This window comes from Microtus oregoni, unplaced genomic scaffold (genome assembly GCF_018167655.1).
Source record: "Microtus oregoni isolate MIOR12 unplaced genomic scaffold, Mior012 000067F_ref0000223, whole genome shotgun sequence".
Classification (NCBI taxonomy): Eukaryota; Metazoa; Chordata; class Mammalia; order Rodentia; family Cricetidae; genus Microtus; species Microtus oregoni.
The window spans coordinates 4,690,483-4,714,050 of record NW_024543974.1 but is presented as its reverse complement, the minus strand read 5'-3'; the positions used below and the strand labels follow the sequence as shown (position 1 = coordinate 4,714,050).

Sequence of the window (23,568 nt, the reverse complement as noted above, 5' to 3'; positions counted from 1 at the left end):
TTATGCTAGACATTTAATAGTAGTGAGTTGCAAAAACCATTTGCCTGAACCCTCGAAATGAAGAGCCTTTACTCTAACAGTTAGGTAAGAACCCTTTCCCTCCATGTTCTGAATGAATAAACTATATTTTTTTTTGCAATTAGAATAAAATTTTGCATTGTGAAGATTACTGTGACAAAATGAGAAACTTTGTCTTCATGCTTTACCGTTTCACCTCATCACCAGAGTCCTACAGAGCTGTAAGAATCTAGCCCCTCTGCACCTCAGGTCTTCATCTGTAAATAGAAGGGCAGAGTACCTATCTTCCTATTTTTTTTAGTGTCACCATAAGTCTCACAAAAATCATATCTGACTAATTAAGGATGAGGTGTAAACACAATAAAAAAGTAAGAGATCTACTGTTTCTCAAAAAAGAAACAAAATTTAAAGTGCTGGTATACCGCTTACTCATACACTCATATGTGTTCTAGTAGAATTGATAATATTTGATCAAGGCAACCTATTTAAAAATCTAGGCCATTAAAGATAAAATATAATGATCATCAATCAACCCCCAATCCTCTCTGCTTCCCTTTCCACTTCAGTACTTGCTGCTAGTGGGGCAGGTTTAGACATAGTACTTAAGGTGAGACAATTGCAGCCCAGCTAAAGAGGAAACAGTCTATACAATACTTGAGTGCAATGTTGAATTGATGGCCTCAGGTAAACTTCCAGACAGAGCACATTGGCACCAACACCACTGTTCTTGTGTTATCCCATCCTTACAAAGAGTGTGAGGATTGTGCATATGTGAGATGCTAAGGCTCGAGAGTGGGTTATGCACTGAGGTAAGAAGTTTACGAGAACCATGATAGAGACACAAGATGAACCTGGTTCTAATATTAAATCAAGAAGCCAAAAAGAAAGAAAAAAGAGGAGGAGGGAGGATGGCAGGATGCATATGTTTTCAAATTAACTGATGGGAATGATAGTTATTTAAATTACTGTGACAGTGATGGCAAAGAAGCTTTTTCCATTTTTCAGTTACTAAAGGAGAGGGGAAGAAAAATCTTCCACCAAACACTGTCATAAGACCTGAAGTAGTACTAATAAGAATGATTGTAATGTTGACATAAATAGAAAATTCTAGTTCTTCAGTGATGTAAGCAAATTATTTTGGTTTATAATATAAAGTATTAATTTATTAAATTATAAGACAGTGTCCACATTTATTCAGTGCTATTCAGAATGCAAATGCAAAGTGATAGAAAGATTTGATGTAACCGGGAAACCTATTTAGTGGGGGAAACATTGTCAACCAGATCACTGTCACTGGTATCTTTTCATGTGTCATGTTTCTAAAATGATCATGTTGTTTTAATTTGTGTTTTAAATACCTAAGCAGATCCTCCATACATTCCAGTGAAACAGAAACAATTCATCAGACTAGAAGGAAACTATTGCAATATACTGGTCATAATTTACTTGAAAGCATTTCTGACAAAATCTTATGGTGAAGAAAAAATGCACAAATTGTCCATGATTTTTATTTTTAATAAATTAGCCTTGTGTCCTCTTCATCCCTCCCTCCCTCCTTTTGGCTTTTAATGTGACTGTGTTCAACAAGCATACTTTCAGTGAGGCCATTTCTATTACAGAGTGTTTGAGCTCTGATTCCCACATCAATTATCCACTTTTATAGAGATTTTCATGTTCCCCTAGCTGGCATCAATGAAGCATAATCACACAAATGCTTTATTTAATATCAGTTTTGAACAACTGAGACTGATAACTGACCATATTGAGACAGTGTGCTATAATACAGAAAAGAGCAAATGCTTCCCCTTGAATATCATTTCTATTCTTTATGAGTTCACCATTTGCATGTTTTCCTTCATTGTCCATTTCTTTTTGTAAAGTTATTCCTCTCATCTCAAGTGAAGCTAGAGTTATACCATTAAAGACAAGCATTTACAAAGATCAGAAACTTAAACTTACTTCCTTGTGAAGATTTTAGACCATTGTCAACAAACAGCCGATAAACAATCAGTGGGACTAATCATAGTTGTGCCTATGAACTCTTTTTCTTCTTCCACATTTGTCTCAGGAGATCTTCTCTGGTGTCATTTGGTTCACGTGCTTTTGCATTAGTCATGTAAAGCATGTGACCTTTCACACTGCTCAAGACCTGGCTGCCTAACAGCTTTCTGATGTCTCTTCTTATCCTAAGTAAATGGGAAACTCTTTCTATGGCTTTATTCCCATATTACCCTTCATTGATCTCATTGGAATAAATTTTACTGCCTTCTCAACTGTAAATTTCTTGAAAACTTTTGTCTTATTTTTTTCTGAGGACCTAACATGGTACCTTGCATGATATAGTCATATAGTAAATGTTTGTTGATTAGATTAGACTCTAATTAATATATGAGTGGATATGTGTCAACATATGTCATTGAACTTGGACAAAAGAATATGCCCGTCATTTGTTCATTCAGTCAAAAATATGTATTTAAGGTTGAACATTGAACATAGCATGTTTCCAGATAAATGGTAAGCAGAAATACAATATTCCTCACTAGCAACAGGGTTTTTTTTTTGGTACCTATGAGTTCTCTGAGTCAGAGCATGAGTGGGAGATTGGAGTTGGAAGACCAGAGGAAAGTTATGCTTAATCAGGGGGCAGAGATCGAATAGTATGAGATACAAAGGACAAGCCCTAAAGCTAGATCATTACACCTAGCTGGTCAGTCCACGTGTTATATTGTAAACTGGCTTTTAAAAGTTTTCAGGGTGTCTTCTGATGTATTCATTTCATGGAGTGGTCATTACAAAGCACCACAACTATGGATATTTAAACAGTGCTCATTTGTTATCTTCCAGCTATGGAGGCTGGAAGTCTAAAATCAAGGCATTGGCAAGTTGGTTTGGTTCCCATTGTTGGTTGTAAAGATCTGTTCCTTTCAAGTTTATAATAATTTGTTGTCCATCTTTAATCTTCCTTGACTTGTAGAAGCATCACCCAATTTCCAACTTCATTTTCACATGGACTTCAATGTCTCTACAGTAACATTTTGCATTTTACCATATTTATTTTTCACTTGTTTGTTTTTGAGACAGATTCTAATGTAGTTCAATCTGACCTTAAACTTACTAAGCAACCAATGAGGGCGTTGAACTTATCTTCCTGCTTCTACCTCTGCAGACTTGAGATTACAGGCACTTGCCCAGATGTTTTGGCATTTTATAAGGATGATAATCGTATAAGCTTATGAACCCTCATTGCTCCAGTATGACATCCTCTTAACTAACATTTTAAACATCTTGTTTTCAAATAAGGTGATTTCAAAGGTGCTGAGGGTCAGAACATGTGAATTTTTGACCGTTACAACTCAACTCCCTTGGAGACTCTTCTGGTTTTAGTTAGTCGTCTTCTCAGAGCAAGAGGGGAAGGACATACCTATACATCCACAGGTGAAAACAAATGTGGGGTCACAAGTTGCAGAGAGCAAAGCAGACTTGTTATGCCTAGATATTTGCCTGTTGTCCTAGTATCATACTTAAGGCAACACTCTTTTGGGGGTGCCCCAAAGAAAGAGACAGAGGCCAAAGGTTAGGCCTGCAGGGGGTAGAATTTGCTTGGGTAAGTTTGTGAGTACCCATGGATCAACGAGTTTGGTGAAACATAAAAACAGAGTCAGATTAAAATTGTCAGTTATAAACTGCTACTTAAGGGCATTAATTTCCTTAGTTTAAAAGTAATTAAGAATACTATTTTTGAGAAAATATTGTTTTAAATTAAGTAGTTATTGAAATTGCCTTACTTGTAGTTAACTGAAAATAAAACACCTTTTTAAAGTGTCATTTATGTGTACGCTGAAGGTTATATTAAAAATTTTAACTTTGAAAGCATTCCCATCATTTAATGAGTATAAGAAGAAAATAATTCAGGTAAATATTTTAAACACAAAAGAGAGTGATTTGGAGTATGTAGGGTGCAGATGCCAATGGTATGGGCTCAGGAAAAGTGACAAAGACAGAACACACTGGGATAATAGAAGGACAAAGGACCAAACATAATGAGGACACCAGGCAGAGTACTATGCCTACATAACCAGGGAAGTAAGGTTGAGAAAGGTCAATGAATGGGACCAATACAAGGCAAGCCTCGATGACAGAAACAACATAGACTCCTGATCTAACTGAACCGTAGAATGAATGAACTGAATTCTGCCTCAAGCCAGAATTCAAATAAACCACAAAGTACTTAATTGCCATCACAGGTGTTGAAAGCCTCTCACTTCCTCTGCTATGATTCATCTCCCCAGGATCCATGAAACCATTTTTTTTTATTAGAAGGTATATCCACACACACAGACACTTAAAGTAAATCAAGATTTAGATCTAGTCACTCTTTAGAGCACAGTACCACCATTGCCTCTGATTCATTTAAAGAGATATATGAATGAGGTAAGTTCAAGGTCACTCTAAAGAGCACCTGTACAAGACAGGAAGATATAGGGAAACAAGATAATAAGCTTAAATGTTGAACTTGTTTAAACATACAAATATATCAATTTGTGTTCACTGTAGTCTCTCATTATTTGTTTCTGTAGCTGGTATATAGTATCTAAAAGCTCCCACTGCTGTTGAGAAGTATTTTGGTAAATTCCTTTGCCAAACAATTGCCTGTAGTACTCATGGTTTGGTCATGTTGAGAGGAAGGCTTTGCTTTGCATTGGTCAGTAAACCATTGGTGTTATAGTAAAGTCTCAGTTTATAGAGTACGGTGGAACTAATGTGAGTTTTAATCAATTTTCTATAAAAGCAAGAATCCTACAGGCAAAAGGAAACTTAATAGATTCTTCAATATCTATTGTGTAATGTAGGCCTCTTACAGAGGGCTGTGTGCATATGGAAGGGGAGGATGCAAGATTTGAGTAAGTTTTGAGGAATAGTCAGAAAGCATGAAACATGTAAGGCATACATTCTAATTGCCTGCAGGAGAAGACAAAAAAAATATCATGTAAGAACACCCCCAATCAAAGAATGTTTGATATAGGGCTCTACCATTTAGCCAATAGTTATTATGTGGACAGAAGAAGGCGGTTTGTTTCATTGAAGAAAATGCCTTCCAAATATATTTTAACTTGTCTCTAAAAAGTTGTTGATAGGGGCTGGAGAGATGGCTCAGTGATTAAGAGCACTGCCTGCTCTTCCAAAGGTCCTGAGTTCAATTTCCAGCAACCACATGGTGGCTCACAACCATCTCTAATGAGATCTGGTGCCCTTTCAGACAGAACTTTTTTAAAAAGTTGTTGATATGGTGAATACTATTATAAACAGGTGGGAACCGCTGGATGTTACAGTCATGGTCATTCTATAGAAAAATGACATTTCTCTTAAAATGGAATCTTTAAATAATGGAGTTTTAAAATTCACAACCCCAGAGAACCTAGACAAAGAGGACCCCAAGAGAGGCATACATGGATCTAATCTACATGGGAAGTAGAAAAAGACAAGATCTTCTGAGTGAACTGGGAGCATGAGTATCATGGGAGAAGGTAAAGGGGGACAGGGAAGGAAGAGGGGGAAGCAGAGAAAAAACATATAGCTCAATGAAAACAATAAAAAATTAAAAATTAACTTTAAAATTAAAATTGCATTTTATTGGACTACTATGGAACTGGTGATCAATATACACTTGAGTGTTCATCTATGCTTTCTTTTCAAATAAGAATCTATACCATTCATATTCTAAAAGCCCTTTTATAAGCCAAGATATTTTGTATAGAATTCATGATTGAGACATAATGCTAGATCAATTGTACTGTGTTGTGCTTGAAATGTGATCAAAACTTAAGTATATTGCTGTGCCTAGGCAAGTGTTCTTGTTTTCTATAAGAAAGATGAACAACTTTTGGTTCAGATTGTGGCTTCTGGATTCAGTTCTTGTTATTGTTGTTATTCTGTGTAACAAGTCTATTCTTGTAATAACTGCTTTTTCCTTGAAGGCATTTATCCAATCAGCAATATAGATTTCTGCATAACAGAATCCTTTAGCTTCCCAAAGGTGCCTGACTTTGATTTGCTTTCTTGTAATACAGAAATAAATGGTTGTTTCAGGTCTAGTCCATCAGATATAAGAACATATAAATGAGTTGAATAAACACATTTATTTATGACTTATTATCTCCTGTGGAAGTACCAGAAGTTGTTGCATGTGAATTGCTTGAGCCTCACCATGAAAAATGTTATCTAATTGATCTAATGTGTGACCTTGGTATGAAAGCTTAAAACACTACTCGTGGGGTATTTCTATGGGAAGTCAAGCAAGAGAACCAAGATATAGGAAAACATTAACTAATATTTCTATTATGTGGAAATTCAGATTGATAAATTGTGAATTCAGTTAATTTAATTATCATTTGGTGCTGATATTTTAAAGATCACATTTGAATATACAGGTAGTATAAAGACAACATTCTCACCTCAAGATTTCTATTTTTAAATAAACATTGTTATTCACATCTTACCAATTATTCAGATGTCATTACAAAGAAATATGTAGTGAAATGTTGTATGGTAAACCTAGACCATGTTAGTGTTGTTTATTAACTGTGATCAACCATCACAAAAAAAAGGGTTTTGTGCACAAAACCCTTTCTCAATCACCATCTTGCTCAACATTTGCACTAACTTAATGAAGAGAGCATAAACATCATTCCTATTTTATACCCGAGGAAGCAGAGGCATAATTATGAACATTAAGTCACTTATTGATCAAGAATCTAGTAAATGAAAGAAACTATCTGGGAGCTCAGTAGGTAACACCCATGGAAATTTGCTTTCTTCCCAGTAAAAAAGAAAGGTGTTTATTTAGTGAATGTTGGGTTTCTGTTTTCTTGCTTTTATATTTTTAAAATTTGTAGATGTTTTAACTATCATTGCAGTTTAATATTTGGTATTTGTTATTGATTATAATGTAATTTGTGAGGCTATAAAATCTGCAAGTTTGGGTTTTGGTAGGCGAGTCAAAATAATTTTATCTAAAACCTAAACCACATGCTATGCTTTTAAACTAATTAGAGCATGAGTATTTCACATCTACATATAATAGGTTTTAATCAAATCCAACACCCCCAATTCCCTCCTCTCCAATTCTTCCCATATTCCCCCCACTACCACTTTCTTCCACAAACTTCATGTTCTCTTCTTTAAAAAAATGAATGAATTCTAATAGTGCTTCCTGGGATGTGGGAAGGGAAATAAAATATTCTGACATTAAAAAGTTAAAAAGTCTAATGGGGAGCATATAGAATGGTGAATAAACCATTAAAAATGTGTCAGTTGAGCCTTCTTAAAAATTATGATAGGAAATAAGATCATCAGTACACATGTAGTGAAAAGTATTCAACTCCAGAAAGGAATGAGTACTGCTCAATGCAGCACTGATATTCCTTGAAAGGTTATGCTTAATGGAGGAAGCTATATAGAAAAGACCACATATATCATTTCATGAAGGTAAAATATCCAGAACAGACAAATTTATTCAGTGAAAAAGTACCAAGCTATGGATGTATTGTATGGGCTAAAGAATTGTAGGACATGGTGATCTCTGAAAGATAAAGAGTTTCTTTGGTGGTTGGTAAAACTTTTCCCTAAAGCATACCAGGATGGTTGTAAAACTCAGTGACTATATTAAATGTCACTGCACTGTACACTTTAAATAGATAAAATTGCACAAGATATGAATTGTGTTTCAATAAATGCTATATAATAAAATGGAAATAAGAAACAGATGAGATGGGGTTAAAAGAAAGAAAGCTAGCAGGTGACATTGAAGTGAGGTAAGACAGGTGACTCTGGAGAAGTCTGTTCTCCCTAGAGAGTGCTTTACAGGTTTTTTGGGTAAAGTATATATTTGCTCCCATGTTCCTGAAGGAGTCCTATAAAGGAATACTAAGATTCTCCCACCATACTGCTGTAAATATTGCCTTGCAAAGATTAAAGGGAACCAAAGGATATTCACTGGCCCATTTCTCTAAGAAAATGAAAGATGTTAGGATATGGGTACTTAGTGCTACTCTGCTAGATCACAGTCAGTCCCATATTATATAGCAGTATTTTAACTTACTGTATTTTATATATTTTAAAATACTAGTGTTTTTAATGTTTCCTCAAGTATCTATGCAAAACAGTCAAATTAAGTAAGCAACAGTTATGAAGGTTCATGAAATATTCAAGCTAACCAGACTTAAATTAAAATTCAACTCATCCCAGCCTCATCCCACAGATGTAGCCCATTTTCATAATCACTTTTGGTTCTATACCTTGTGTATTAAAACATTGTTTTTTATACTCAAATCCAAATTAAATTTCTAAAGTGTTTCCCTACTGACAGTTTCTAATACAATGCAGTCCCAAGGAAAGTTGACCAATGGGTAACAATAAGACTCATGTTTATTCTTGAGTATTCTGCAAACAGGAGGGTCAAACCTTGGATGGTGGTGAGATCTAGTTCAGAAATGTGAAAATCTGACTTCCAAACTCTGAATTTTGCCTGGAACCTGCTATGAAGACCATTACCTTTTTTTTTTAGTTAAATTTCCTCATCTGTAAAATGAGGACAACACAACAACTAGATGATTGCTAAAGTATCTTCCTGCTTTAGCCATCCTAAAAGATAAGTCTGCATTGTTGACCCGGTGAGCTACCACTGTGAGCTAATGGAAAGGGCAGAATTGAACTTTCTAGATCTCATTGAGTCTACATGTGCCCTGGGCTTTATTGCCCCACAAATGGACCTGGGGACTCTAATGTACAAAATTTAAATTAGGGACATTTGAGATCAGATTTAAGGACAAGGTTGGGAAAGTATATGAGAGAAAGAGAAGACAAGAGAAGAAAATACTTCAACATAAGATGGTATGAAGTCAAATTCAGGCCTTTCTTGATTATACTCACTTCATGAAAGCTTATGGGAGCCCCCCATTATAGTTTTCCCCTGCATAAATAAATGGACTTAATCTACTACTGTATAGAGTGGAACAGGGATGGTAAGATGACATCAGATAAAAGAAACCTCTCTGTATGGGCACAGCTGACATAAGGATCCCAAAACATACGAGAGGTAGGCAGAGGCTTTTGGGTCTTTAACCAAGGAGTATATTTGTCTTTCAGTAGTCAGGGGTTTTATATCATCCTAATATGATAAATGCCATTATATCTAGGAGAAAACATTGAAAAAAAATTCTAATAATAAGAGTTGGGGACAATGAGTTGAATTTTGGGGCTGAACCTTTCAATGGGAAGATGGTTTTTTGGCTTGATAGTCCTGAATCACTTTTCCTTTGACTCCTTAATAAACTCAGATTGTCTATCAATATGTCAAGCAACTCATTTCTGGCTTGAGCTTTCTATGTTGGTTCCCCAGTTGCTCCCTCACAGAAAAAAAAGTCCAAGCATAAAGATACAATACATCAAATCCTCAGGGGACAAACAGACTTTGTTGCAGTGTCTGCAGGGTTCACAGGTTCAAACGCAACCTGCCTGAATTGTAAGAAATTTAATTGAGTAGATGAAGAGGTCCTCATAATTATAAACTGCAGTAGGTATAACAAGAGGTTAAATACATAGCTGTGGTTTTAATTAGCTGGTGCTTCAAATTAGTAATGTTGGTTTCAGTCAGAAATCAGTGACGTTATACACTGAAAACCTCATCACCATGTAGTTCATTCCTCATTAGACTTCACCATGTGAAGCTTTCAATACAACAACATGCTGAGCTTGAAAGGAAAAAAAAAAGTTGGACCTATTTGGTTGCTGTCCAAGAACAGTAGAACTCTATGGAGAGTAAATTCTTTCTCACCAGAGATATAAGAATTAACTGTTCTTTGTTAAATGTGTTAAAAAATGCAGCAGGCAATTTTGCCTGCAACAGATAACACCCGTGTGCACGCTCAATCTGCTATTCAAATTTGCATCTGGAATTTGGTAGCTAATGAACTGATACAAAATGCAGCCAAGAGTCTCCTAACAAATCAAAGCTAGGGCTAAAACCCCTAAAGTGCCCTTACTGCTGGCCGCTTGAAGGGCTGTCATATAAGTTAAAGAACGTTTCCTTTTCTTCTTGCTTTCTTTTTTTTTTCCCTTTAGGGTTTTAATTATGTCTTTCCCTCAGAGGAGGAAGAAGGTAGTTTGCAAAGCCAAGATACCAAAGCACTTCAGTTCTCTTCATGGGAGAATTAAATGTGATCTATGGACTTGTCATTTTGAACTGTCAGGTGCAAAAAGTGAACAGATAGCTAGGCAACTGACATTTTGCTCACAATTCCTCAAAAATAGGAGCCTTCGGTTCTTGCTTTTGTGTTGAAAACATCTGCTATGTAAAGCAAAGAAATGAATGTCCTCTATTGCAAAAATCCTCCTACTTGTACAATGCCAAATATAGCTTGAAATTGTTACTGATCCCCACCTCGGGCACCATTTTTCTTACATTTTTGATAAACTGATGAGCTTGAATTACATATAGTCTATTTGTAGTATTAAGGTTACAGTACCATGCCATAGTAAAAGGACTGAAGCTGCTCCTATGCCTGCTTAATTACAAATCAGCCTCCAACATGGACACTGGATATATGTTAACATGTAATGTTTGTACCTCAGCCTGAAGGGAAGACTGGAACTATAGAGGACATCTGAGACTAGATAGGTTAGCTTTCAGAGTCTGGACATGACAGCAGTCTCAACTACTCAAGACCCCATGTGGAGCCTAGGATTTTGTAGGAATCCTGAGGGTTTCTTTTCCTTCTTCACACAGTGATAATATACGCAGGAAATCCTCAATACTTTAGCTAAATACTAAATATATATTATGAAAGATTGAGGTACACCTGAATACTGTAGAAATGTTGTCACCATTTTAAAGTGGAAAAATAAAGGTTGTTTATGCCAATGATAGTCTCATCAATCCAAGTGTTGAATTTGACAGTCCCAAGATTCCTACGAAGGGTGGTTTATTAAGTGTAGTAGCATCCATCACATTTTTTTATTAAACTGTGTAGTTGATTCTCTAGACCAGTGCTTATCAACATTCCTAATGCTGAGACCCTTTAATAAAATTCTTTATGTTGTGGTGGTCCCAACCATAAAATTGTTTTCATTGCTACCACATAACTGTAATTTTGCTACTGTTATGAGTCATAATATCTGATATGCAGGATGGTCTTAGATAATCCCTGTGAAAGAATCATTTGACACCCACAAAGGGGATAGGAACAAACAGGTTGAGAAGCACTGCTCTAGACCCTCATTTTGTAGATGACAATTATGGTACTTATAAGTGAAATAGCTTACTAGGCACTGGAGTTTATGATATATTCAAAATCACCAACTTCACTATTATATTAGCATACATCTTTCTTTAAACCCCCTTTTTAATTATGGCAATTTGTATGACAATTATCTAATTAAGTTTTAATATGGTTTTCTTAGTATACAGAAGGAAACACATACATTACATAGGATATAATATATGTAAATTACCTGCTAGTTTTGTTATGCACATTTATATAATTATATAATTAAATTTCACTTTCAGATTTCAGATTCATCGATTAATTTTAAAATATTTATTTATTTATTTATTTTGAAATAGAATCTCACTATATATCTATTTATGGCTGGCCTAGAACTCAGTATGCAGGTCAAACTTGTCTCAAATTCACAGAGATCCTCTTTAACAGTGTTCTGTTGCTGTGAAGAGAGACGAAGATCAAAGAAACTCTTTTCATTTAGTTATTTATTTTATGTGACTTTTATATCATGTATCTTGATCCCATTCATTTACCCATAACTTTGCATGTGCTCTCCACCCATTTGCACACTCCAAATAAATCAAAATTTAAGAAAAAAAAAGGTAAAAGAAAGAGAAAATTTTAAAAAGGGAAAAAAAGTTTAAAAAATTGATCATGGGAGCTAAAGTGTGATACAGTAGTCATGTGATAAACCCCCCTTTCCACTTATCTTTACTTGCAAGTGTTTATTGCAAAAAGTCACTGGTTTGGTTTGAGGCCTCTGGTTTCTACTACCTTATAGATGCTGGGCCCTTCTTAGGGATCTTCCTGGATATCCTGTTGTTGCCATATGTTGTGATTATAGTGCAGCTTTGGGTCCGGTCCCTTCATGTGCTCCAGAAGATCATAGATGGGGTGAATGATATGGAAAATCATATCCTTAGTTCTGGGTGTTGCACCTGGTGTGGGACAGGAAGAGCTCTCCTACTCTTAGGACCACAGGGTAAGCTCTTCTACCTGCCCAAGGTGTTCCTAGGGCCTGTGAGAGGCTGGGAGAGAAGGGCAGCTCTTTCTTGTCCATGCCACCCACCAGATGGATAGGTAATGGAAATAGCTCTCTAATGTTCACACATTTGGGGCTTACTCACTCACACCTGTGCACACAGAGTTAACTTAATTTAGTTCCCTGGTGAGTCACAGGGTCTACTTAAGAGTCTTACAGCTGGTGGGGGTCAGGGATAGTTCTCCCATTCTTATGACAAAAGAGTCAGATCTCCCACCTGCCTCAGACATTGATGGGTAGGTGGGAGGGTATCATTCCTCTGCCCATGCTACCAGAAGTAAAATGATAAATTGGGATATTTGTCCCATGCTTAAAACTTTGAGGCTGGCTCACCCACACCTGATCTAACAGAGATGACTCTATTGTACTACCTGTTCTCGCAAGTCTTGCAGGTTTTGGGGAGCAGGGGCAGCTCTCCCACTTTTGCTACCTCAGGATCAACTCTTCCTCCTTTAAAAAAAAAAACTCTTGTAAAAGAAAGCATTTAATTGGGACTTGCTTACAATTTTAATTGTTTAGTCCATTATTGTAGTAATTAGGGTGTGTGGCGGGGCTGCATTCCCAGCACCCTGGCCGCCTGCTCGGCTAGCTTATGCCCCAAAATAATTACCCAGACACTGTATTCTTTTAAGCACTGCTTGGCCCTTTAGCTCTAGCACTTACAGGCTAATTCTCACATCCCGATCAACCCATCTCTAATAATCTGTGAGAACCGGTCTTACCGGGAAGATTCTAGCCGAGTCCATCCTGGGTTGGAGCTTCATGCCATGTGTCTGCCCGGGAGCGGGGCATGGCGTCTCTCTCAGGTGTCTGCTTCCGAGAGGAGAGATGTTGAGACTCTGACCTCACTTCCTCTTCCTCCCAGCGTTCTGTTCTGTTTACTCCTCCCACCTATCCTCTAACCAATAAAATGGGCCAAGGCAGTTCCTTTATTAGCCAATGACCTTCCTCCATCATTTCCCCTTTTTCGGTTTAAACAAAAAAAAAGGCTTTAACTTTAACATAGCAAAATTACATATAACAAAACAGTTATCAAGTAAAAGTTACAATAATCTTTATCATAACTAAGGAAAACTATAAATATAACTAACTATTCTTAACTCCATCAAAGACTCCAGAAAGATACAATACTACCTAAGCAAACAGGAAAAAAGCAACTTTTAAACTCTAGAAATGACAGAGACATCTCACTGCCTGGACAGCCACCCAAAGTTCCTCTGTACCGTTGGGGCATCCATCTTCAGCCTTCAGACCCATGGTATCCAGCAGACATTTCCATGAAGCAGGAAAATTCAAAGTCAGTTCAGTCACTATCTGTTGTGTCCTGCAGAATGTCTCGCAGACTCTTTTATGAATCAGGAACCCCGAAAGATCATCTCACCTTAGGCAAGTTCAGTAGTCCTCTCTCTGCGGGTTCTCTGTGTCCAGTTTATACAATAGTCCAGGCAAGACATTATCACATGGTGGAGAGCATGGCAGTACATAGGCAGATAAGATACTGGAAAAGTAGCTGAGAGTTGTACATCTGGTTCCACAGCCAGTAGGAAGAGGAAGACAGTGAGCCTGACGTGAACTTTTGAAACCTCAAAGCTCACCCTCAGTGACACACTTGCTGCAAAAAGGACACACCTCCTAATCCTTCTCAAGGAGTACCACTCCCTGATGACTAACCATTCAAATAGGGGCCACTCTTATTCAAACCACCACAGACTCCACATGCCTCTCTGCCTTTTGAGTAATGTGATTAAGGCCTGTGTTACTATACCTGGTTCTTTTTTATTTAGAACTTCATATACAAATACAATGTTTTGGTCAAATTTATCCCATACTCCCTACCCTACAGCTTCTTCCTTATCCCTCATCAAAATTTTCCTTCCCAATTTCATGTGCTCATTTTTTTAAATTAAATTCATCAAGTGTGCATGGCTGTAGGACAATCTAATAGAGCATGGGTAGCCTCTCAGAGGCCACATCTCTAAGAAAATTGACTTTTACTTCCCACAGAGCCATTATTTGTAAGTAGTTTTTCGTGTGTGTGTGTGTTGTGTGTGTGTGTGTGTGTATGTGTGTGTGTGTGTGATTTTTTGAGGGGAGGTTATGAACTTCTTTCCTGTCCATTCTGGGAATTTAGATGGATTGATCTCTTATGGGTCATATATACATGCATTTAGTCATAGTTGCTATTTGTTAGTGTGTACAATAACTCTGTAATATTTAGAAAATAATCTTCATGTGTCTACTATCTCTGGCTCTTAGAATCTTTCTACCCACTCTTCTGAAATGAACCCTGAGCCCTGGGGTGGGAAGTATGTGATACAGATGTCTTACTTAGGCCTGTGAACTGTACAATATCATATTGCCTTCATTTTTATCAGTTGTGGATTATTGACCATATACTGCAAAAATAATTTTCTCTGATGAGGGTTGAGAAGTATACTACTATAGAAATATGGAGATTAAAAGCCTAGGGGCAAAATTATAGAGCTAGGTTCTCTTCTAGGGCTTCTGCCCTATGCACTTATAGATTTTTGTCCTATGAACTGAGATTTAAATTAAACCAGAAAGTGCTTCTTTTCTTCTGTAATATCTATGCCACTATTGTACCAGTAGACATATTTTGCTAAGCTAGTTGTTATTGCTCCTCTCAGGTTCCTACATATAAATCTTGTGGAAAAGACCCAAATCAAAACATAGAATTTATTTTATATTACATATAAATCTTATGCTCTTAATGTGAAGGAAATTTTAGAGAGTATGTTTAGTATATTTGCATTTAAATTTTGACCTGCCACATTACTATTAAATGTGGAATTTTTCTACTTTTAGCATCACGTAAGCACTTTAAACTTTCATAATTGGGGGAATTTTGAGTTTAGATATTTGTGTTAGGGATTCTCAATTTTAGCATAAATCACATAGATTTGGAGTTTAATTTGGAATGTTGCTTGTCAGAGAAATAAATTTCTGAATAAAGAAACATTGCGTTCTGTAACCTCCAAGGTCCTAGACTAGATCTTAAATGATGTCTGGAAACTTTCAATATTTCAGAGGAAAAGTCTAAAATTCGATGAACTTCTCATAGGTAGTCTTTATAAAACAGCTTTATATCAAGTTCATTCAATGCTTTTGCCTCATATCTTTTTCAATGATAGTCAATTGTTTATTGTTTTAATTAGGACCCCTTTTTTTCTAAACAGTTTTCCCAAAGGACTCCTGGTCAATTGTGAAACAACAACAACAACAACAACAACAACAACAAAATAATCAAAAAATCAAAACAAGAACATCCAAATTAAAAGGAATGCAAGGATTTAAATAATTTAATATTTTCACCTGTTCACTTCTACATAAGATGGCTTAATGTTCTTAAACTCACTCATGGTAATTAAAATATGGTAAAGACTTTGGGAAGACTTCGGTTTACATAAAGAGCCACACTTTAATCATTTGTTTCCTTTGTATTATGTGGCATATGTGCATTCATGGCCCCAGGTGGTTGACAACATGATGTAACCTTAATTCAGCAATCCTCTGTAAAGTAGACTGGATTTTCAGAGGGTGAAATTACATCTAATAATCAAAAAAGAACAAGGGAGAAGAATTCTACATTCTTGCATGACCACAGGTACAACATCTAATGAGCAAATTTCTGGGTTCTTTCTCAATTTTCATGTTAGTAAAGATAAACAAAAGGATTCTCTGTTCTTTATGCAGCATGGGTAGGATTGACTTACATTTTTTCTTCCTAGGAATACCAACGGAAATATAAATTACTTCATGGCTAATTAATTTTCCCTCTGTTTGTCTTTTCTTTTTTATGTCAGTCACTATGAACAGGACCGTAGTGCACTTAAAAAGAGGGAATGGGAACGGAGAAGTCAAGAAGTTCAGCAAGAAGACGATCTCTTTTCTTCAGGCTTTGATCTTTTTGGGGAGCCCTACAAGGTAGCTGAATATGTATGTAATTTATCTTTCTGGACAAATCTTTTGCTACAGTTTTGAACATGTTTATTAACACTAACTTTATTTTCAAGCACCAAAGCTAGTCTACAAGATAAATGTGTTTCTGCTTTGGAGGCAATTGTAAGTTTCAAAGGATATCTCCCAAAATAAAATTTGCTTTCTCTGGCTTGTAAGACTGTCTTCAAAGAGCCCCTCACAGCCCAACTCTCATTACAGCAAAATATCCCTTCATTGCTTCCCAATGTCTTTAGCCAGGCAAACCATGAAGACATGAATAGAATGTCAATGGGCAGGACTAATGAGCTTCAGAATCACTATCATCTACTGCAAGACTGATACATTTTTTCCATTTTACTTTAGTAATAGCTACAGATAGCTTTAATAATTCTTTCAAAAAATTCCTTGTCTTCATGGCAAATGAAAATAAGCCAGTAATGTTTGTTTCCTTGTATCTAATAGTCATGGGCTAGGAGATTGTTCAACCAGAGGATGGAGGGGAGAAAGGTTGATTTTTTTCCAGTGGCATTCAGCCTCCTATGGATCTCTGTGAAGGATCAAACAGCTATAACTACAAAAATTGATTTTGTGATGACTCGCTCTGACCTTTTTTGGTGGGGGAGATTAGGGGTAACTGAAAAGAAATTAGAAGAGGAGAGTTTTATTGTATTATTGGTGGATGGTTGGGTTTTATTAAAAATGTATTAGTGTATAATTTTTAATGAGACTAAACCAATAAAAGAGATAAAGGAATCAATATTCAAAAGGTAATTTAAGAAGGGCATCAGTTAAAAGACTTCTGGAAAAGAAATGTTCTCAATGAAAACAGAGTAGGTCCAGATTCTACTTTGGTCTAGAGAGTTGGTGGTTTGCATTGGTGGCTAGTAAGGCAAGATTTAAGCTTTTTGGTTTAGAAAAAGAAAAGAGTTCTTGATTTATATACTTGGGTACCTTCCAAGTTCTGTAAGACTGACAGACTAAACTACTAGTTTTTAAATGATCAGCAATTCACATATTCACACACACACACACACACACACACACAAACACACACACCAAAAATGTTTTTACAATTTCAGTTGATCCAATTTATGTTCTATGTTTAAACATTTAGATATATGGTTAATTTAAATTACATATTGTGAAGATCCACTCTGTACTAATCACTGTCTTAGAATCCCTGTTTTCAGGGAATTTCTACTCTGGTGACAAGAGAGTTTCTTGAATGAGCGATAACATTGGTGATAGAAATAGTCAGAGAAACTTTAAGGAGCTATTGTATTTGCTAAGGGAAACCCATGACAGGATGTATTGAAGAAAAGTGTGGAGGTTTAAATGACAAGGTTGAATGTCTAACTAAATGTAATATGGGATAAGAAGGATTGAATATCTGGTTGTTTGTTTCTTTTTTTGTGAATGTAAATCAAAAATTACATGTTTTGGAAAAATCAGAACATTAGTTATTGGAAGAATAGTAATATAAAAACATATTCATATGAAATATCCGACATGAGCAAGCCTGTAAAGTTCCCATTTTATCAACAAAAGCTGGAGTTGTGTTTAACCAAGTTAGATCTGCTTCATAACACTGGAATTATTGAAGAGGCGGGCTCAATTCAAACCTATTACCACATCGTTTCCACTAGATAAAATAAAAGTGTTCCTAGGTCATTAGAAAGCATGATGCAAGTGTGGAGATTGCTCAGTGGATAGAGCACTTCTGCAGTACTCCACAGGCATGAACACAGATCCCCTGAACCACATAGAATTAAAAATGATTGTGTGTGTCCATGATAACCTTACTCCTCCAGCTTGATCGGAGGCACAGTCAGGTGAATCCTGAGGCTCCTGGGCCATTCAGTGTGGCACCCACGGCAGGAAATACACTTGTAACTAATGAGGCAAGAGGCAAACACCATCACCTGAGCTATCCTCTGACTTCCACATGTGTGCTAAGGCAAATGTGTGCCTGCACTTACACACTTGAAAATACACATGTGTGTAGAAACTCCTTTAGCCAGTAGCCTTTAAGATACCAGCCAACTCGGGCGTGGCCTCTTATACTATAAATTCCGACGCAAAGCGTGTGCTCATTCTCTCTTCTGGCTGGTTCCTGTTTCTCATTTGTGCAGAGGAACAGGAGTCTACCCCTAAATAAATAAATCTGTGAGTCTACCCCTAAATAAATAATCCTTTATTGTACTCAATTTTGATCTAGCATGGAATCGTTTTTTTTTAATTTTTTTAATTAATTTATTTTTTTTATTGAGAAAAGGAAAAAAAGTATCCGCCTCCTCCCAGCCTCCCATTTCCCTCCCCCCCTCCCACCCTTCTCCCCCTCCCCCAAACTCTTCTCCCCCTCCCTCTCCTGTCCATAGAGCAGTCAGGGTTCCCTGCCCTGTGGAAAGTCCAAGGTCCTCCCCCCTCCGTCCATGTCTAGGAAAGTGAACATCCAAACTGGCTAGGCTCCCACAAAGCCAGATCATGAAGTAGGGACAAAACCCCGTGCCATTGTCCTTGGCTTCTCATCAGCCCTCATTGTTCGCCATGTTCAGAGAGTCCGGTTTTATCCCATGCTTTTTCAGTCACAGTCCAGCTGGCCTTGGTGAGCTCCCAATAGATCAGCCCCATTGTCTCAGTGGGTGGGTGCACCCCTCGTGGTCCTGACTTCCTTGCTCATCTTCTCCCTCCTTCTGCTCCTCATTGGGACCTTAGGAGCTCAGTTCAGTGCTCCAGTGTGGGTCTCTGTCTCTATCTCCACCCATCACCAGATGAAGGTTCCCAATGATGCCTCTCCTGGTGCTCAGATTGGAACTCCGTGCTGCTTGGGTAGCTCGCAAACAAAGGGCCCACCCTGCTTGCTGCAGGCAGGCTATGGGGACAAAGGAACTACCACCCTCCCCCGTTTGCCCTCCCTTTTCTGGTTCGGTCCCAGCGCCCAAGCAGGCTGAGCTGGGAGATGCTATGCTGCCAAAGAGGGGCGGGAGGGAGGGAGACGAGAAGGGGGGCGTGTTCTGGATGTAAGCTGGGTGGGATAGGAAGAGAGAGGAGGTATTGGGCAGTATAGCCCCTGCAGGATGACCAGGAAGTGTAGGAGGGATGAGGAACCTCTGGTTGTTTGTTTCTTAATGAGGAGATAGTGGTTCTCATTATTAAGTAGTTTAGGAGGAAAACAGTGTGGCTGATTATAGAGAAAATAATATAGTTTGAGCCATGTTGCATATGGAATGCAAGTGGGATCACAAGGAAAAGTCATTGGATAGCCAAGTCTGGAACTCACAGGAAAAGTCAAGGGAGAGATTTGAGGGGCACAAGAAAGCTACGAGAATATATACGCTAGCTAGTATCATGTGAAGAGAGACAAAATGAGACTTCTAGGAAATAGAAACAATTAAGGGGTAAAATGTGGTAAAATCAGAGTCCTGGAAAGAATCAAAAGGATCTGATCACTAGAGGAAAGAATCATTTAATGAGAACCAAAGAAATAAAAGATTCTCTGGAGAACAGATTTGCTACTAGTGTTTCCCCAGGAAACCAAGGAATTTAAGTGCTATAAATTTATTGTTAAATTTTAAACTTAAGGTATAATTTAAAACCTTAGGAAAGTTGTGGGCAACAAATTGCTACAATTTGGAGAATGGGCAGGAAATGGTTAAATACAGAAAGACAGATAATCAATGTGAATTTTATCTTGCATGAAGAAAGTAAAACAAACAATTATATATTGAGGTTTGTTTTGTTACTGTATATGAGTGTTTTCCTACAGGTATGTATATGCAACACATGTGTGCTGAAGCAAAAAGAGGGTGTTAGATTGTCTGAAATTGTAGTTATGTGTGGTTATGAGCCATCATGCATGTGCTGGGAATTGAACCCAGATCGTCTGAAAGTTCTTTTAACCACTGAGCCATCTCTCTAGCCCCATAGAAGTTTACCTTTACATGAGAGAAACATTAATGTGTCTAGAGATTACCCTGGTGAGGTGGAACATGCAGGAATTAGTAATGAAGAGTATAGCAAGGTCCCAAAGGAGATTAAACCAAATATAAATTTAAAAAAACATAAGTAATCACAAGACACAGCAAGAAAAATGGAGGCAGAACTTGAGAATGGTAACAAATCTTCAGAATAAAATGAAGATGGGAGAGAGTACAGAAAGAAATCATAGCCACCATTTTGGGAAAAAAAATCAAAGATGATGGGCATTTTAACATGAAAGAGGAACTGATCAATTGAGCTTTACATCTTTGGATGGGTTCAAAAAGGGAACCCTACTTGGGGGTGTGTATCTTTATTTCTCAATATCCACCCAATTCTTAACATTGTTGTAATGTGAAGAACCATTGGTTTTATTATTTTATGTCATAAAAATTAGTAATCTTGTACCTTCATAGTGATTGCTGTTTAATGAGGTGCATTGTATGGGTCTGTGGCATTTTTTGATGGAAGCAGTGTGTTTTTTAAGTCATTTAGAGAACTTTTCAACATTGTCAAAGTATCAACATCCTTGCTTGTAGTAATAAGGGCAGCGGGGCTGCGTCCCCAGCACCCTAGCCGCCCGCACGGCTAGCTTATGCCCGAAATAACAACACACAAACTGTATTCATTTAAACACTGCTTTGGCCCATTCTCTTCTAGGCTAATTCTCACATATTAATTTAGCCCATTTCTAATCATCTGTGTATGGCACCCCAAGGTGCGCTTACCAGGAAGATTCTAGCCTATGTCCATCCTGGGTCGCAGCTTCATCCCGGGAGCGGGACATGGCGTCTCTCTCAGGCATCTGCTCCCGAGAGGAAAGCTGTCGAGACTGACCTCACTTCCTCTTCCTCCCAGTGTCCTGTTCTGCCTACTCCTCCCACCTATCTTCCAACCAATAAAATGGGCCAAGGCAGTTCCTTTATTAGCCAATGACCTTCCTCCATCACTTGCTAGTATAAAGATACATCAGGTTGGGATAGACAAAGAAAGCTTTAGTCAGGCTTAGGGTGGTGGCATAGTCACTTATTGCCCTGGTCCTTGATGAGCAGCTTTTTTTTTTTTATTAAGCCGTAACTATTAAGAGAAGTAATTGTAGTATAGAAACAGGTTTATTATATGGTAATTTTATTTATTCTGGAAATGATAATCAGTTGTCATATGGTGTTGTGCCCATGTTAAGGCTTCACTAGTAGATAAATGAGGAATATTTCTCATTTTATCGTCATATCACAACACTAGAAAAAAATGATGCAGGCCAGAAAAAATTCCATAGACCAAGACTAATGATGGGTTTCCTGTCCTTGGAGTATCCAAATATGCAATGGCAGTCCTCAAGTTGGTTTCCAAATTATTAGTAAAATTATAGACACACAAAAACTCTTCCTTATTGTTACAATGGAAATGCTTATCAAATAGAAAATCAAATTTTGTGGTGGTAGGTCTGTAGTGCCTTAAGTCATGACATCATAACTTATCCAATACTATCAATGCTTCATAAGCTAGACAATACGAGAACCCTTCCCTTGCACCTGCTGATTTTTCTTGACAGAAAGACTCGATCATGTTCCTTACTGACTTATTTTTCTTCTTTGTTTTTAATGTACTACAGTCACAATGGAATAGAATATTGACTCTCTGCAGATTTGGTTGTGGGTGGAAACTATCTTCTTGGGGATACTTTTGTAGTTTGGAACTTTGAAACTCAAATTTATGTTATAATGCTGAGAAGAACGTTTTTAAGGGGGTCTGAGAAATATGAAGCACTTTGGCATGTCTGTGTCAATACAGAAAGATTTGTGAGGAAAATGTAGGCTCTTAACTATGGACTAAAGCTTTATGTGTATGTGTATTTGATCCTAGAAACAAGTGGAGTACACATTGTCTTCATGTTTTTTGAGGAATTTTAGCCCTAAGTTGTTAGGTGCCCCTCTATAGTTTCATGCACTGTGAAGCTAGACTTGTATCCAGTTCAGTGGGACTTTCTTGTCTGTGGCAGGAAGTTCTCTCTCTTCTGACAAGTCAAATGAGTTGATAAGCTTTTCTACTAAGTGACTCATTTCTTGTTTCCACAGTTTCCTCTGGTTTTGTTTATTGTTTAAATTTATATCATAATTGTTTATTATTATTATTATTATTATCACTATTATTATTATCATTGGCTCTTTGAAACAAGGTTTTTCCTTATAGCCACTGGATATCCTGGAACTCACTCTGTAGAACAGGCCAGCCTCTAAATCAGAGATCCACCTGACTCTGCCTCTTCCTCTAATGTCCTGTTATTAAAGACATATACTATCACTACTCAGCTATTATTTTTATCTTAATAAAAAATTTCAAACAGCAATTTGATTATTTTTCTTTACCCCAACTAATTCTATAGCTTCCCTACCATTCTATCCATTCAACTTTATTCTTTTCTCCTCTCTTTCAAAAATAAAAACAAACAATAAGTTAAGAAACCAAAAAACCCACAAAAACAAAAATTAAAAGAAACAAGTAAAAGATCAAATAGATGAAAATGCCAAAACAAAGTAAAAACAATACAAAAAGTCCAGAAAAGGTATTTTTATACCTTCGAGACCATTTTGTTCCTGGACTTAGGGTCTGACATAAATTGTGGTTTATATACTCAGTGAGATCCCATTTCAGAAAACTGATTTTTGTCTTTGTCAACAGGTGTCAATAACAGATAGCAAATGATTAGGATAGGTTATGTTTGCAATGTAGTTTGGCTAGGCCTACTGCCCTGTGTCTACTTCTCCCTCTCAGTGCTAAAACCACATCTGTCTTGAGCTTGTATAGGTCTTGTGCATACTGCCGCAATCTCTGTGAGTCCATATGTACATCAGTCCTATTGAATCTGGACGATAGTTTCTTTGACTCATCCATTTCCTCCAGTACTTACAATCTTTCTGCCTCTTCTTCTGCGGAGAGCCCTGAGCCTCGAAGGAGGAGAGGGGATTTATGAAGACATTCCATTTAGAACTGAGTACTTCAAAGTCTCTCATTCTCTGCCCATTTTTCAGTTGTTGATCTATTTATTAATTACCATCTCTTCTAGGAAAAATCTTCTCTAATGAATGTTGAGTGAGGCAATAATCTATGGGTATAATAAAAGTGTGTCATTAACCATCATTTTGCTGCTATGTTCCTTTAGCAGAATGATAGTATGAGGTTTTCCCTGGTCTCATGATTTCTCTAGTCTCAAGTTCTTATCTGTCATGAATTCCATCTCCTCCCAGTGAGTCTTACATCCTCTTCCCATAACATTTATGCCATTATTCATCC

The 23,568-nt window shown here is 37.2% G+C and overlaps 1 protein-coding gene across 1 annotated transcript in view; it reads left to right on the top strand.

The window, feature by feature from the left end:
* The window catches only part of LOC121440444 (AF4/FMR2 family member 2-like), a 532,707-nt gene that overhangs the window by 146,732 nt on the left and 362,407 nt on the right, over window positions 1-23,568 (top strand). Inside the window, exon 2 of the mRNA XM_041641195.1 lies at window positions 16,164-16,284. Coding sequence (XP_041497129.1) covers window positions 16,164-16,284 — 121 coding nt within the window. The remainder of the gene's footprint in view (window positions 1-16,163; window positions 16,285-23,568) is intronic.